Raw genomic sequence first — 15,653 nt, forward strand, 5'->3', positions numbered from 1 at the left:
TGTCCTTTGGCAGTGGTTTCTTTGCAACAAGGCCCGATTCACACAGTCTCCTCTGAACAGTTGATGTTGAGATGTGTGTGTTACTTGAACTCTGAAGCATTTATTTGGGCTGCAATTTCTGAGGCTGGTAACTCTAATGAACTTATCCTCTGCAGCAGAGGTAACTTTGGGTCTTCCTTTCCTGTGGCGGTTCTCATGGGAGCCAATTTCATCATAGTGTTTGATGGTTTTTGTGACTGCACCTGAAGAAACTTTCAAAGTTCTTGAAATGTTCCTTGATTGCCTTACCTTCATATCTTAAAGAAATGATGGACTGTCATTTCTCTTTGCTTATTTGAGTTGTTCTTGTCATTAATATTGACTTGGTCTTTTACCAAATAGGAATATATTTTGTATACCACCCCTACTTTGTTACAACACAGCTGATTGGCTCAAACGCATTAAGGAAATAAATTCTACAAATTAACTTTTTACATGGCACACCTGTTGATTGAAATGCATTCCAGGTAAACTACCTCATGAAGCTGGTTGATTGAATGCCAACAGTGTGCGAAGCTGTAATCAAGGCAAAGGGTAGGTCATTTCAAATATAAAATATATTTAGCTTTGTTTAACAATTTTTTTTGGTCACTACATGATTCCATATGGTTTCATAGTTTGGATGCTTCACTATTATTTTACAATATAGAAAATAGTAAAACTAAAGAAAAACCCTTGAATGAGTACAGTAGGTGTTTCCCAACTTGACTGGTACTGTGTCGTCAGATGTAAAATTGTGCGACTAAGATCTCCTTGTCAAAATATACATTTCTTAGACAAAATCTGAGTATTTTGAGGAGGTACATACTGGCTACAGCATCTTAAGATGGACAAACAGTACTATAGTTCCTTTCTCAGAATGTTCAATGAAGGTCTTTTAAGGGAGTATGCGATCACACTCGTTCGTCTAGCCGAACCTAACCCGAAGCATATTGAACACTTAATGGTTCATTGTCCCTTTCTCTTTCTCTCCCAGGGTGCCCACTAAGTGTTGAAGATGATGTCTGATGCCAGTGACATGTTGGCAGCAGCTTTGGAGCAGATGGATGGGATAATAGCAGGTAAGGGTCTCTTTTGCATTGACATGAGGAAGAACAAGGAGTGATCTAGCAATGTCACATTCACTGGCTCTGCATTATCAGTCAGTAAGACTTGGGACTGTATTCACAGAGTGAGTCATTTTTTACTTCTAGGTCATAATAAGCTCATATGGGCAGGGGGTACCTGATCCTCTCTAGATCAGCACTCCTTCGCGGAGACACTTGATTAATACAGTAATTAATTTACAGTAAAATATGCGTCATAATGCTCACTGATGGCTTGTTGGTCATACCTGGCCAAAGCAGTGTAGCTCTACAACACATATTTCAACATGAGGACTAACATTTTTAGACTGATAAATTAACCTTTTCACACATGAGTTCCAAATATCTCTAACGGTTGCCCCAGCTTGAGTTTTTTAATGCGCGTGATGTCACAATGCACTCACTGTTCCAAAATGTGATCGTTATGCCACAGGACAGTTAACCAGCACTGCCCTCAAGCCAAGGCACATAGCCTATAGATAATTAGCAGGCAATGTTTCAACTTCTCAATCTCAACTTATTTTCTAACAATTTAAAGTTTTTAACAACCGTTTGAATTAAGATGTTTTCCGCCTCATTCATGTACATAGAAGTAGCCCATTTCACTGTTGGGGACAATTTCTGTTTGAGGCTTTTCTGATCCGTACAAACTTCTCTTCAACGAGAGGCCAAGCACTTCCCCAATGTTTTCCCAGATTGAGTATGCAGACATTTGCGCATCTCCAGGTTCTGTTCGAACAGAACCTGCACAAACTTTTATCCCTGGCACATTTTCCTGCTGGCAACGGCATTGGCTTTGTTGTTTTCCTTACTACTAATAACTTTGGACATGTGTGCGTTCCTATCAAAGTAAGTGCCTTATTACGTAATCAATATAGCTTCTGTATATCGTGTTGTCGTTTCTACCCTAGCACACCGTGTGTATTCGGAAAGTATTCAGAGCACTTATTCTAAAATGAATGAAATAAATACAAAATCCTTAATCTACACACACTACCCCATAATGACAAAGCGAGACCAGGTTGTTAGACATGTATTAAAGATACCTTATTTACATAAATATTCAGACCCTTCGCTTTGAGACTTGAAATTGAGCTCAGGTGCATCCTGTTTCCATTGATCATCCAACTTGATTGGAGTCCACCTGTGGTAAATTCAATTGATTGGACATGATTTCCAAAGGTACACACCTGTGTGTATATATAAGGTCCCACAGTTGACAGTGCATGTCAGAGCAAAAATCAAGCCGTGAGGTTTGAAGGAATTGTCCTTAGAGCGCCGAGACAGGATTGTGTCGAGGCACAGATCTGGGCAAGGGCATCAGAAAATCTGCAGCATTGAAGCTCCCCAGAAACACAGTGGTCATCATTCTTAAGTGGAAGAAGTTTGGAACCACCAAGACTCTTCCTAGAGCTGGCCGCCTGGCCAAACTGAGCAATTGGGGAAGAAGGGCCTTGGTCAGGGAGGTGACCAAGAACCCAATGGTCATTCAGACAGAGCTCCAGAGTTCCTCTGTGGAGATGGGAGAACCTTCCAAAACGAAAACCATCTCTGCATCACTCCACCAATCAGGCCTTTATGGTAGAGTGACCAGACGGAAGCCACTCCTTAGTAAAAGCCACATGACAGGACGCTCAGACCATGAGAAAGATTCTCTGGTCTGATGAAACCAAGATTGAACTCTTTGTCCTGAATGCCAAGCGTCATGTCTGGAGGAAACCTAGCACTATCCTTACGGTGAAGCATGTTGGTGGCGGCATCATGCTGTGGGCATGTTTTTCAGCGGCAGGGACTGGGAGACTAGTCACGATTGAGGAAAAGATGAACGAAGAAAATAACATAGTTCCAATGCTGTGTACGATTCCCTTCACAGAACTGCGCGAACTGGCTCTAACCAGAATATAAAGAGGAGTGGGAGACCCGGTGAACAACCAAGCAAGAGGACAAGTACATTAGTGTCTCGTTTGAGAAACAGATGCCTCCCAAGTCCTCAACTGGCAGCTTCATTAAATAGTACCTGCAAAACACAAGTCTCAACGTGAAGAGGAGACTCCGGGATGCTGGCCTTCAAGGCAGAGTTCCTGTGTCTGTGTTCTTTTGCCCATCTTAATCTTTTCGTTTTATTGGCCAGTCTGAGATATGTATTTTTCTTTGCAACTCTGCCTAGGGCTAACTGGCCTTCTATCACGGCCGACTTGATCACAAAATTGTACTGAACAACACTGCCTCGTGTAGAAAGAGGGCTTATATTGCTAGCTAGATACTTACAAAACAACTTAGTTGTTTGTCATTTGCCCTCTTGGTCCAGTTGGTCTTGGAGGTTATAAACATCTCCAGCACCCTTCTATCCGTTTGTTGAAACGGATGGTTTGCCACACACATGATCCATGTGGTCTGCATTGACCCTCTCCAGTAAGAACTGTCTGTGATTGAATTTGTTGCATTACAGACATTCCTCGTCAGTCTACATGGCTGGACGGCCCACCATTCGGTTTCTAACCATGGCTCCCCCAGGAGCGGTGGCGGCTGCAGCAGCCGCTGCTTGCAGGTCTCGCAATAATTTTTCTCGCTGTTTCAACTTCTCAATATATTCCCGATCAATTAAATAAGGCTGTGTGTTCCTATGTAAAAGAACATAGAAAGAAGAAGCAGCCATTGTAATTATTTAGCAATCTCGGATAAATAGTGCACAGTGACGTAGTTCCCATGAACTTGTATAAACTAGTATTTCCCCCATTTTGAAAAGCCAGCTTTCGAGGATGGGAACACAGTTGGAACAAGGAAAAGGGCTCCTGTCAGGCTGTAGCATTTACAAAGCTAGGGAAAATAAGTCATCCTAGATATCCTGCAATATCCTGGCAGATAGGAACATCATTGAGACAAGTCCAGTGGCTCTATTGAACAAGGACAACCATTGCTACAGAACACGACTCCATTCATGTTCAGATCAGACAGCAGGCTCAATCAACCGATGACATCATTGGTTGAACTCTCGCTGTGCGACCCCAAAAAAGTAGACTGGAAAAACACCCCAAATAGTGTGTAGCTGTGAAGTTTCCCTTGAACTCTTTTTGATGATTATCATGTTTTCAGGCCAGAACTGTTGTCAGGCTAATTCCATAAAGGTTTCTCTTCAGGAAGTGGACATTTCTTCGGTTGTGTTTTTAGTAGCTGATAAGAGTGACTCTATGTGAAGCCCATTTCAGTACTGCTGTATGATTGCTTTAGTATAATGTTAATGCCCAGAGTCGGCGTGGACCTATTTTTCTGCATTGGGTTAATTATAGGTCTGACATTTTTGTAAACTTTCCGATCACATGAAGTCCAGGTCCACATTTCCCATGTAACTTTTTCTACTGTCCTCATTCAAGTTCTCTCTTTCTCACCATCTCGATCTCTCGGTCTCCCATAGCTGTTTTCCTATAGTCTCTTGTGTAAAGTGATTTGGCTTTAAGTAGCCAGATTTCCCCACTTGCCATGTTGGCTAATTCTTGTAACAGGGAGCAAGATTTAATGGTCTAACCAAGAGTTACTTTCCACTATTCATTGGTGTTTGGCCAGTGCTTCATGCATTGATTAGAAATGCAGGGCTGACGTGCACCCATTATATGTACCACTCTTGTTTCTTGGGCTAAAATAAACTCCCCCTTATTATGTGGGAATAACATTGAAATTGGACTCAAATAATCAATTGATTAACTTATACCATTAACCTACAGTAGACCTTATGAAAGACTGAACCTTTGTCCCTCTTTCATAGGGAGGCAAGTTGCAAATGGAGAAAGATGCTCTATCTAATTGTGTGCCCCCCCACCCAGGCTCCAAGTCCATGGACTACTCCAACAGCCTGTTTGACTGCCAGTCACCAACCTCTCCCTTCTTGGGAAGCCTGCGGGCACTGCACCTGCTGGAGGACCTCCGGGGCGTGCTGGAGCTGATGGACACCGAGGAGAGGGAGGGCCTTCGCTGCCAGATCCCTGATGCCACCGCAGACAGCCTGGTGGACTGGCTGCAGCAGGGACACCTGATGGTAAGAGCAGTCAAAAGTAGTGCACTATATAATCCATAATTATTCAACGTTCAAACGACCACCCCTCATCACTGTCAAACGCTCTCTAAAATACTTCAGCGAACAGGCCTTTCTAATTGACCTGGCCCGGGTATCCTGGAAGGATATTGACCTCATTCCGTCAGTAGAGGAGGCCTGGTTATTATTTAAAAGTGCTTTCCTCAAAATCTTAAATAAGCATGCCCCGTTATTATTTTTTTAAACCAGGAACAGATATAGCCCTTTGTTCACTCCAGACCTGACTGCCCTTGACCAGCACAAAAACATCCTGTGGTGAACTGCATTAGCATTGAATGCAACTTTTCAGGGAAGTTAGGAACCAATATACACAGGCAGTTAGGAAAGCAAAGGCAAGCATTTTCAAACAGAAATGTTCATCCTGTAGCACAAACTCCAAAGGTTCTGGGACACTGTAAAGTCCAGGGAGAATAAGAGCACCTCCTCCAAGCTTCCCACTGCACTGAGGCTAGGAAACACTGTCACCGCCGATAAATCCACGATAATTGAGAATTTCAATAAGCATTTTTCTACGGCTGGCCATGCTTTCCACCTGGTTACCCCTACCCCAGTCAACAGTCCTGCACCCCCTACAGCAACATGCCCAAGCCTCCCCATATCTCCTTCACCCAAATCCAGATAGCTGATGTTATGAAAGAGCTGCAAAATCTGGACCCCTACAAATCAGCCGGGCTAGACAATCTGGACCCTCTCTTTCTAAAATGATCTGCCAAAATTGTTGCAACCCCTATTACTAGCCTGTTCAACCCCTTTCGTATCATCTGAGATCCCCAAAGATTGGAAAGGTGCTGTGGTCATCCCCCTCTTCAAAGGGGAGACACCCTAGACCCAAACTGTTACAGACCTATAGCCATCCTGCCCTGCCTTTCTAAAGTCTTCAAAAGCCAAGTTAACAAACAGATCATCGACCATTTCGAATCTCACCGTACCTTCTCCACTATGCAATCTGGTTTCCGAGCTGGTCATGGGTGCACCTCAGCCACGCTCAAGGTCCTAAACAATATCATAACTGCCATCGATAAGAGACAATACTGTGCAGCTGATATTCATCGACCTGGCCAGGGACTTCGACTCTGTCAATCACCACATTCTTATCGGCAGACTCAACAGCCTCGGTTTCTCAAATGACTGCCTCGCCTGGTTCACCAACTACTTCTCAGACAGAGTTCAGTGTGTCAAATCGGAGGACCTGTTGTCCGGACCTCTGGCAGTCTCTATGGGAGTGCCACAGGGTTCAATCCTCGGGCCGACTCTTTTCTCTGTATACATCAATGATGTCGCTCTTGCTGCTGCTGGTTCTTCTGGCCCTTCTTTGGACACTGTGTTTGGACACTGTGTTAACTAACTTCCACACGAGTTTCAATGCCATGCAACTCTCCTTCCGTGGCCTCCAACTGCTCTTAAATACAAGTAAAACTAAATGAATGCTCTTCAACTGATCGCTGCCCACACCTGCCTGCCAGTCCAGCATCACTACTCTGGACAGTTCTGACTTAGAATATGTGGACAATTACAAATACCTAGGTGGTTGGTTAGACTGTAAACTCTCCTTCCAGACTCACATTAAGCATCTCCAATCCAAAATTAAATATAGAATCGGCTTTCTATTTCGCAACAAAGCATCCTTCACTCATGCTGCCAAACATACCCTCGTAAAACTGACTATCCTACCGATCCTTGACTTCGGCGATGTCATTTACAAAATAGCCTCCAACTCTCTACTTAGCAAATTGGATGCAGTCTATCACAGTGCCGTCTGTTTTTGTCACAAAAGCCCCATAAAATACCCATCAGTGCGACTTGTATGCTCTCGTTGGCTGACCCTTGCTTCATATTCGTTGCCAAACCCACTGGCTCCAGGTCATCTGTAAGTCTTTGCTAGATAAAGCCCTGCCTTATCTCAGCTCACTGGTCACCATAGCGGCACCCACCCGCAGCACGATCTCCAGCAGGTCTATTTCTCTGGTCACCCCCAAAGCAAATTCCTCGTTTGGCTGCCTTTCCTTCCAGTTCTCTGCTGCCAATGACTGGAACGAACTGCAAAAATAACTGATGCTGGAGACTCATATCTCCCTCACTATCTTTAAGCATCAGCTGTCAGAGCAGCTCACAGATCACAGCATCTGTACGTAGCCCACCTGTAAATAGCCCATCCAACTACCTCATCCCCATACTGTTATTTTGCTCCTTTGCACCCCAGTATCTCTACTTGCACACTCATTTTCTGCACTTTTATCACTCCAGTTTATTTGCTATATTGTAATTATTTCGCCACTATGGCCTATTTATTGCCTTACCTCCCTTATCCTACCTCATTTGCACACACTGTATATACACTTTTTCTATTTTATTATGTATGTTTGTTTGTTCCATGTGTAACTCTGTGTTTGTGTTGCACTGCTTTGCTTTATCTTGGCCAAGTCGCAGTTGTAAATGAGAACTTGTTCTCAACTAGCCTACCTGGTTAAATAAAGGTGAAATAAATAAATAAAAATATATAGGTACTATGTTGCTGTTTTGTATACATCCACTCATGATCCTAATGATAATCTCAATGGGTCAATGTGGTTTAATTTTTTGCATTGTGAGGACTGCAAAGTCTTCCTGGTTTCATTGATCAACTAACATTTACTTTGATATATTTAGCACCTACTATAAGCCATGTGTATTAACTTTAAATCCCTTGTCACACCTGATGTGAGAGACACACATCTGTGATTAGATAAAGAGGACTAGGAGAATGTCATAAAGACAGATGTACTGTACACAGACATGGGACACGAATGTTACTATCCGTTAAAGTTGATGTTCAGCTCTGATTACATCCCTCTTGTCACAGCAGTCTCCACAGCGGTGTCTCGTTACGGCTGGTGTTTGTCCAGATATGTCATAGCGTGTATAAATATAGGCCTGCTGTTGCTGTGTCCTGATTTAGGTTGAGAAAAGGTTAGAACCATACGGGACATCTTTTTGTTGTGGCGTCTGAGTTATTCCCTCCAGTGTCACTACAGACAACCTGTCAGAGACTGTGTCGTGGGGAATCTGGGATGGTATCTTGATGAGTTCTGCTGCTATTTAAAGGATACGTATGGTATGAGGTGCTGCATTATCACCAACATTTGCTGGTCAGTTTTAGCAGCAGAGTAGTAATATAGAAACCCTTTACCTATTGGTTGGGGTTGAAGGGGAGGCAGGTTAGAGCGTTGGGCCAGTAACAAAGACCTTTCTTCTGGAACTTGTCAGTCTATTCTTGTTCTGAGAGGTGAAGGTTATTCCATGTGAGACATTGCTTGGGGGTAAAGGTTGTTGAGAAGACCTTTTGGACCTAGACTCGGCGCTCCGGTACCGCTTGCCGTGCCGTAGCAGAGAGAACAGTCTATGACTGGGGTGGCTGGGGTCTTTTGGGGCCTTTCTCTGATACCGTCTGGTGGAGAAGTCCTGGATGGCAGGCAGCTTTGCCCCAGTGATGTACTGGGCCGTACGCATTACCCTCTGTAGTGCCTTGCGGTCGGAGGCCGAGCAATTGCCGTACCAGGCAGTGATGTAGCCAGTCAGGATGCTGTTAAACCTTTTGAGGATCTGAGGACCCATGCCAAGTCTTTTGTCTCCTGTGGGGGAATAGGTTTTGTCGTGCCCTCTTCACGACTGTCTGGTGTGTTCGGACCATTTTAGTTTATTTATGTTGACACCAAGAAACTTGAAGAGCTCAACCTGCTCCACTACAGCCCCGTTGATAAGAATGGGGGCGTGCTCGGTCCTCCTTTTCATGTAGTCCACAATCATCTCCTTTGTCTTGATCATGTTGAGGGATAGGTTATTATTCTGGCACCACCCGGCCAGGTCTCTGACCTCCTCCCTATAGGCTGTCTCGTCGTTATCAGTGATCAAGCCTACCACTTGTCGTCTGCAAACTTAATGAGGGTGTTGGAGTCGTGCCTGGACATGCAGTCGTGCGTGAACAGGGAGTACAGGAGGGGACTGAGCACGTACCCCTGAGGGGCTCCAGTGTTTAGAATCAGTGTGGCAGATGTGTTGCTACTGACCCTAACCACCTGGTGGCGGCCTGTCAGAAAGTCCAGGATCCAGTTGCAAAGGGAGGTGTTTAGTCCCAGGATCCTTAGCTTAGTGATAAGCTTTGAGGGCGCTATCGTGTTAAACGCTGAGCTGTAGTCTATGAATAGCATTCTCATGTCAGTGTTCCTTTTATCCAGGTGGGAAAGGGCAGTGTGGAGTGCATTAGAGATTGCATCATCTGTAGATATGTTTGAGTGGTATGAAAATTGGAGTGGGTCTAGGGTTTCTGGGATAATGGTGTTAATGTGAGCAGTTACCAGCCTTTCAAAGCACTTCATGGATACGAACGTGAGTGCTACGGGCCTGTATTCATTTAGACAGGTTACCTTAGTGCTCTTGGGCACAGGGACTATGGTGGTCTGCTTGAAGCATGTTGGTATTACAGACTCAATCAGGGACATGTTGAAAAGTGAGTGAAGACATCTGCCAGTTGGTCAGCACATGCCCGGAGCACACGTCCTGGTACTCCGTTTTGCCCAGCGGCCTTGTGAATGTTGACCTGTTTAAAGGTCTTACTCACATCGGCTACGGAGAGTGTGATCACACACCTCAGTGTTGCTTGCCTCGAAGCGAGCATAGAAGTGATTTAGCTCGTCTTGTAGGCCCGTGTCACTGGGGAGCTCGCGGCTGTGCTTCCCTTTGTAGTCTGTAATAGTTTGCAGGCCCTGCCACATCCGGCGAGTATTAGCGACATTTACTGGTGCTTCCTGCTTACATTTATGCTTGTCATCAGGAATCAGGAGAATAAAATTATGTTCAGATTTGGCAAATGGAGGGCGAGGGAGAGCTTTGTACATGTCTCTGTGTGTGGCGTAAAGGTGTTCTAGAATTTTCTTCCCCTCTGGTTACGCTTTTAACATGCTGATAGAAATGACGTAAAACTGATTTCAGTTTCCCTGTATTAAAGTCCCCGGCCACTAGGAGCGCCGTGAGCGGTTCCCCTTTTGCTTATTTCCTTATATAGCTGACTCAGTGCGGTCTTAGTGCCAGCGTCTGTCTGGTGGTAAATAAACAGCCACAATTTCTTTAATAAAAGCTCTCTTAGAAAATAGTGTGGTCTACAGCTTATGAGATATTCTACTTCAGGCGAGCAAAAGCAAGAGACTTCCTTAGATTTTGTGCACCAGCTGTTGTTTACAAATATACACAGACCACACCTCTCGCCTTACCAGAGTGTGCTGTTCTGTCTAGCCGGTGCAGCGTATATTCCGCTAGCTGAATGTTTTCCATGTCGCCATTCTGCCACAATTCGGTGAAACATAAAATGTTAGTTTTTTATGTCCCTTGGTAGGATATTCGTGTCCGTACCTCGTCTAATTTATTGTCCAATGATTGTACGTTGGCAAGTAATATTGATGGTAAGGGCAGATTTCCCATGGTAAAGGCAGATTTAAGTCTTGAGCTTCAACTAGTTTGTTTGAACCATCTGGTACATCCTCAGCCTGCTCACAGTTCTTCAGCCTGTCCTCGCTTTGAGCGTTTCAAAAACACCCCTAATATCAGGCTCCATTGTCCCAAGAACCGTATCTCTGAATGTACCAAGCAAATATCTCCCTGAACTCTTACAATATGCTGTAGTTAGTGTTCCCCTGGAAATGTGAGATACAACCCAGGTGTTGTCAGAGACTGCTGTGAGAAACAACCCTCTGATGTGTTGGAATTGAGAACCAACAGTATGCTGTGGAGAGAGCACTGAGATTTAGGCTTTGGGCCAGGGAAATGCCAGAGCCTCTGTGTAATGCTGTAACTCTCTATGTGTACACTCGTCTCTGGAAATTGTTCTCTCTTTGACCATTTAAGGTGTTGCTGGCAAATGCAACATCAATCATGCTAGCTGTCACTCGAAGACTTGTGTGTGATTGTTTGATAATTGTCCATATTCAAGGTACTTAAAATATGCCCTGTTCACCCTTAAAATACTCCAGTGACACAACACAACTCTTTAGGTTTCTGACTTTATCTTGATACATTAGTGACAATATGTTACTTTTTGGGCGACCTGACCAAATTCACATAGATCAATAACTCACATTCCTATCGTTCTACTTGAAAGCAAGTCTAAGAAACGATAGATGTGCTATGCTCTATTCCTATGCTTCCTGTTTTTGTTTTTACTTTCGGTTTTGTACGCAAGCTGGAACAACGGTATTTTTCGTTATGGAATATATATTTCACAGCGGTTTAGATGGTACAATGATTCTCTACACTTTACTTTTTTTTTTTTTTTGTCACATAAACTGAAATTAGGCGAACTTTTAGGCGAGAGTTTTAGCAACCAGGAAATTTCCAACCAGAGCAATTTCTGCATAGTGCAACTTTAAGCACTGAGCATGTCACCAGTCTTACCAGTGTAGTAGAGGCTTAATCTTAGAACCCATAACCAATATTGCATCCACCATGGCCAGCCACTCATAACTTGATTAACATTTGTTAAGTCTGTCACTAGGGACAATTGGAGTCTCGTATGTTAACACTCACAGACCAATCCCATGTGTCACTCTCTCACTGACTATGTTGTCTTCTCTATGCCTGCATGCAGTCCAATGGCCACCACATTTCCATGGGTGGTGACCTCTACCAGGAGAGACTGTCTCGACTGGAGGGTGACAAGGAATCCCTGGTGCTTCAGGTACAGTACACCACAACCTGGCATAGCTAGTAGCTATCCTACCCAGGCAGCATTAATGGCTCATTAAATGTCACAATAGTATTGATTAGTCTAGGCTGCCGCAGTCAGTTGATCTAGGAGGTTCTGAACACCCCCAGCACCCATCTATCCGTGCATCGATGGTCTGTTGCACACGATCCATGGGGTCTGCAGTGACCCTCTTCAGTAACAACTGTCCGCGATCAAATGCTAAGTGGCCTTTTTAGTGCAATGAAGTGTAATGAACGTAGCCTGGTCCCAGATCTGTTTGTGGTATATAGCCAACTCACAAAATTGTTTGGGAATGACAACCACCATAGGAGTTGGCTATACGGCACAAACAGATCTGGGACGGGGCTATATAATAAACTTGGTGTAATAACAAAAACTCAATCAACTCCATTACTTTGCAAATACAAATCACTATGCACCATAATTATGTTAATCTTTAAATTGTAATGACAGAGTAACTACACAGGTATAAGAGTTACTTAGTGTTACCCTTGTGTTCCTGTGCAGGTGAGTGTGTTGACAGACCAGGTGGAGGCGCAGGGGGAGAAGATAAGGGACTTGGAAATGTGTCTGGATGAACACCGGGAGAAACTGAACGCCACTGAGGAGATGCTACAACAGGTGAGTTTGGATGAGACGGCCCCTGAAAAGGGGTCTTTGTTGAAGTTATTTTGTCAAAGCTGCTGAACAACAAAACCCAGCAAGCAAGCTGTGTGTGTGTTTATATTTAGCGTGTTTTGTTATTTCGCAGGAGCTCCTGTGCAGAACGACTCTAGAGACTCAGAAACTGGACCTAAAGGCTGAGGTGTCCAACTTGAAACTGAAGCTGAACTCATTTGAGAAGGACATACTGCACTTTGACTTCAGGGACAGTGAGGTATGTGATGGGAGGCCTCTGTTTAAGGACTGATTCTTCTTAGTCTTTCTCTCTCCCTCTCTCTTTCTGACACGCACACACTTACCCTTTCATGCTGCCTGAAACCTGTTTGGGGGAGGGAAGGCTTGCATCATCATGTGCTCAAAACCATAGTGTGTTGGGGCAATAGAGACCATTCACTTCTAAGGGAATGTCAGCCTTGCCATGGCCAGAGGTACTATAATTGTCTTATGTTTGAAGGTATGAATGAGTTGCTCTTACATGAATGTGAAGCTTCAGGGCTTTGATAATGGGAAATTGGAAGATGTATTTTTCCTCTGGTTGTATGGTTGCAAACAATGAACAAATGGTGATGTTCTTATCTTGTTTACGTGGAAGTTTGGAGGAAAGGAGAACAAAGGGGGTGTGTATTTGGACTCCAATGAACTGTGGTGGATTCTTGGACAGCTCTCAAACACGTCATGTTATTGTTGTGTCACAGCCGTCTCTTCCAGTCCACTGGAACAGTCCAGTATGTTCCGCTTCACAGCCTATCTGCGAGAGCAGAACACAGAAGTACTCCCCACCAGAGGCACATTCCTGTCACATCTCTTAACCTGCTCTGGGATTTCTACTGTATCTGCAAAGCAGTCCCTCCAGAACAGATATGGTCTCCATGAGGATCAGTAGTAGGCCTTGGACTATGTCGGAAAAAACTATAATATGGTTCTCGGTATAGGCTTCTTTTGATAAAAAAATAATAATGGTGTTACCATTTACTTAGATAAGGAAAAGCCACTCACTCTAATGGTCACGATGCAATACGTTTAATAAACCGTTTCGACACCTAGGCTGCCTTCATCAGGGTTCAAAATATATATTTTCAATGAAAATGAAAACCAAGGCCAAGTTTTAATTAAAGTGGAACTGATATGCTCCAATCAACCTACAACATTGTTTTACATGTCCATGTTAGGTAACCTTGTTGAACGTGATGTTATGAAAATGCTTTTAGAACATATTAGATGTTTTTTGAGCGCCTAGCACAGGCAAGAGAGATGTTGCCGCAGCCATATTGGAACAACGTCATGATAATGGTAGAGCGTCCGCACACCTACTTTACTCATGGCTTTTTTAAATTAAGACTGATCAAGAAGTTAATCAACTTAAAGCTAAAATGACCAATTGAGATGGAAAAACTAAATACAAACAATAAAGTTAACAAGCCTGTATAGTCAGGTCAAAAATCCACTTGCATACGTGTTTGAGCTCATTCAGCTGTAGGTTACGTTAGTGATTTTCACATGGGCAGGGGCATCGAATGTAACATTAACTCTTACCCGACATTAACATTAGCAAGCTAGCTAAATGCATGACGTCCAAAATAACAAAGCATGTAGCTAGTGTCATCAATCCTGTATAGTCCAGTCAAAGCCCCACTTGCATATGTTTTTGTGTTCATTTAGCGAGCAAGGTCTAGCTGTTAAACATTACAGTAGTTTTGACATGGGCTTTGTTAGCCAGCAAGCTAGCTAACAGCAAACAAGTTTATTAAATTAGCTAACTGCATGGTAATGCCAACAATAATAGTCACTTCTGCAGGCAGATATTGTGTACACTACGCATAAAACAGTATTCAATATGGTTTGCGGTGAGGAACTTCAAATGTGCCAAATTAGGAAAGGCTATCTAGCTTGCTGGGCTATAAACAGCTGGCTAAAAAAAACGAGTTTTCAGTCAATGCAACCTAGCTAGCTAAGTGTTATGAAAGAGTTAGCTACAGACCGGTAGGGATGTTAAGTGTCCACTCCTATTAAATCAATTGCAGCTAGTTGTGAGTCATCAAATGATGCTGCCAATGTCCATAGTGAAATTCATAATCCATTGTAAAATCCTGCACAGGTAGCAAGCTGTTCTGCTTCGGTCACTACAGTAGCTAGCAAAATATTCATCAATGATAGCAGAGCTTGCTGGGTTTTTGAACTAGTTGGCTAGATATCATAGCTGACCTTGCACAGTATAAATGTTTTTGTCAATTTAGAGTTCATGTCATGTTACTTGTTACTCTAACAGGATAGATAGCCTTTTACAAAAGCACTAATTTTCATATTTTTTGTTGTCAAAATAAAGACAATCTCAGTGAGGCTACTAACATGCATTGTAATCTGGGATGCCTTTATGATGAACCATTCAAGTGATGTCATTGATTACATGTTATCAAGGTTACTCCTGCGGTGCTGACCTGTTGCACCCTCTACAACTACTGTGATTATTATTATTATTTGATGCTGCTGGCCATCTATGAGCATTTGAACATCTTGGCCATGTACTGTCATAATCTCAACCCGGCACAGCCAGAAGAGGATTGGCCACCCCTCAGAGCCTGGTTCCTCTCTAGATTTCTGTTACATTGCTTGTTCCTCTGGGATCATATCTTACTGATTTATCAAGCCATCAGGGTGACTGTTGCTCTATGACTCCTTTTAATTCTGAGAAATTCTCTGATTTAACAAGCACGTATACAGCTTCCCTTCTTCCCCCGTGTAAGTCTTTCTCTCCCCTCTCAGGACATGGGTCTGGAGATTAATGAGCTGAGGTACAAAGTGACTGAGATGGAGAGTGAAAGACTACAGTATGAAAAGAAACTGAAATCCACTAAGGTTAGTTATCATGAGTTAGGGTTGGCCTACCTACACTGCAGTACGCAAGCATAATTCTGCAGATAATGATCTACTTCCAAAAGGAAAGCTTTTACCTAGCCATTTATTTTTTACACATATATCCTTTTCTTTTGACTACTTGTCAGCTCTTTGGGTATCCCCTCCTCCTTTTTGGCATCGCTTCTCTTATGAC

At 43.4% G+C, this 15,653-nt stretch overlaps 1 protein-coding gene across 4 annotated transcripts in view; it reads left to right on the forward strand.

Moving 5' to 3' along the window:
- Positions 1 to 15,653, forward strand: part of LOC110522805 (liprin-beta-1) — a 74,789-nt gene that overhangs the window by 14,974 nt on the left and 44,162 nt on the right. For all 4 annotated transcript variants that reach the window (XM_021601252.2, XM_021601255.2, XM_021601257.2 and 1 more), the window contains exons 2-7: positions 1,016 to 1,100; positions 4,943 to 5,154; positions 11,825 to 11,914; positions 12,452 to 12,565; positions 12,696 to 12,821; positions 15,368 to 15,460. In XM_021601252.2, coding sequence (XP_021456927.2) covers positions 1,037 to 1,100; positions 4,943 to 5,154; positions 11,825 to 11,914; positions 12,452 to 12,565; positions 12,696 to 12,821; positions 15,368 to 15,460 — 699 coding nt within the window. In that variant the 5' untranslated portion in view covers positions 1,016 to 1,036. The remainder of the gene's footprint in view (positions 1 to 1,015; positions 1,101 to 4,942; positions 5,155 to 11,824; positions 11,915 to 12,451; positions 12,566 to 12,695; positions 12,822 to 15,367; positions 15,461 to 15,653) is intronic.

Source organism: Oncorhynchus mykiss, chromosome 1, assembly GCF_013265735.2.
Source record: "Oncorhynchus mykiss isolate Arlee chromosome 1, USDA_OmykA_1.1, whole genome shotgun sequence".
Classification (NCBI taxonomy): Eukaryota; Metazoa; Chordata; class Actinopteri; order Salmoniformes; family Salmonidae; genus Oncorhynchus; species Oncorhynchus mykiss.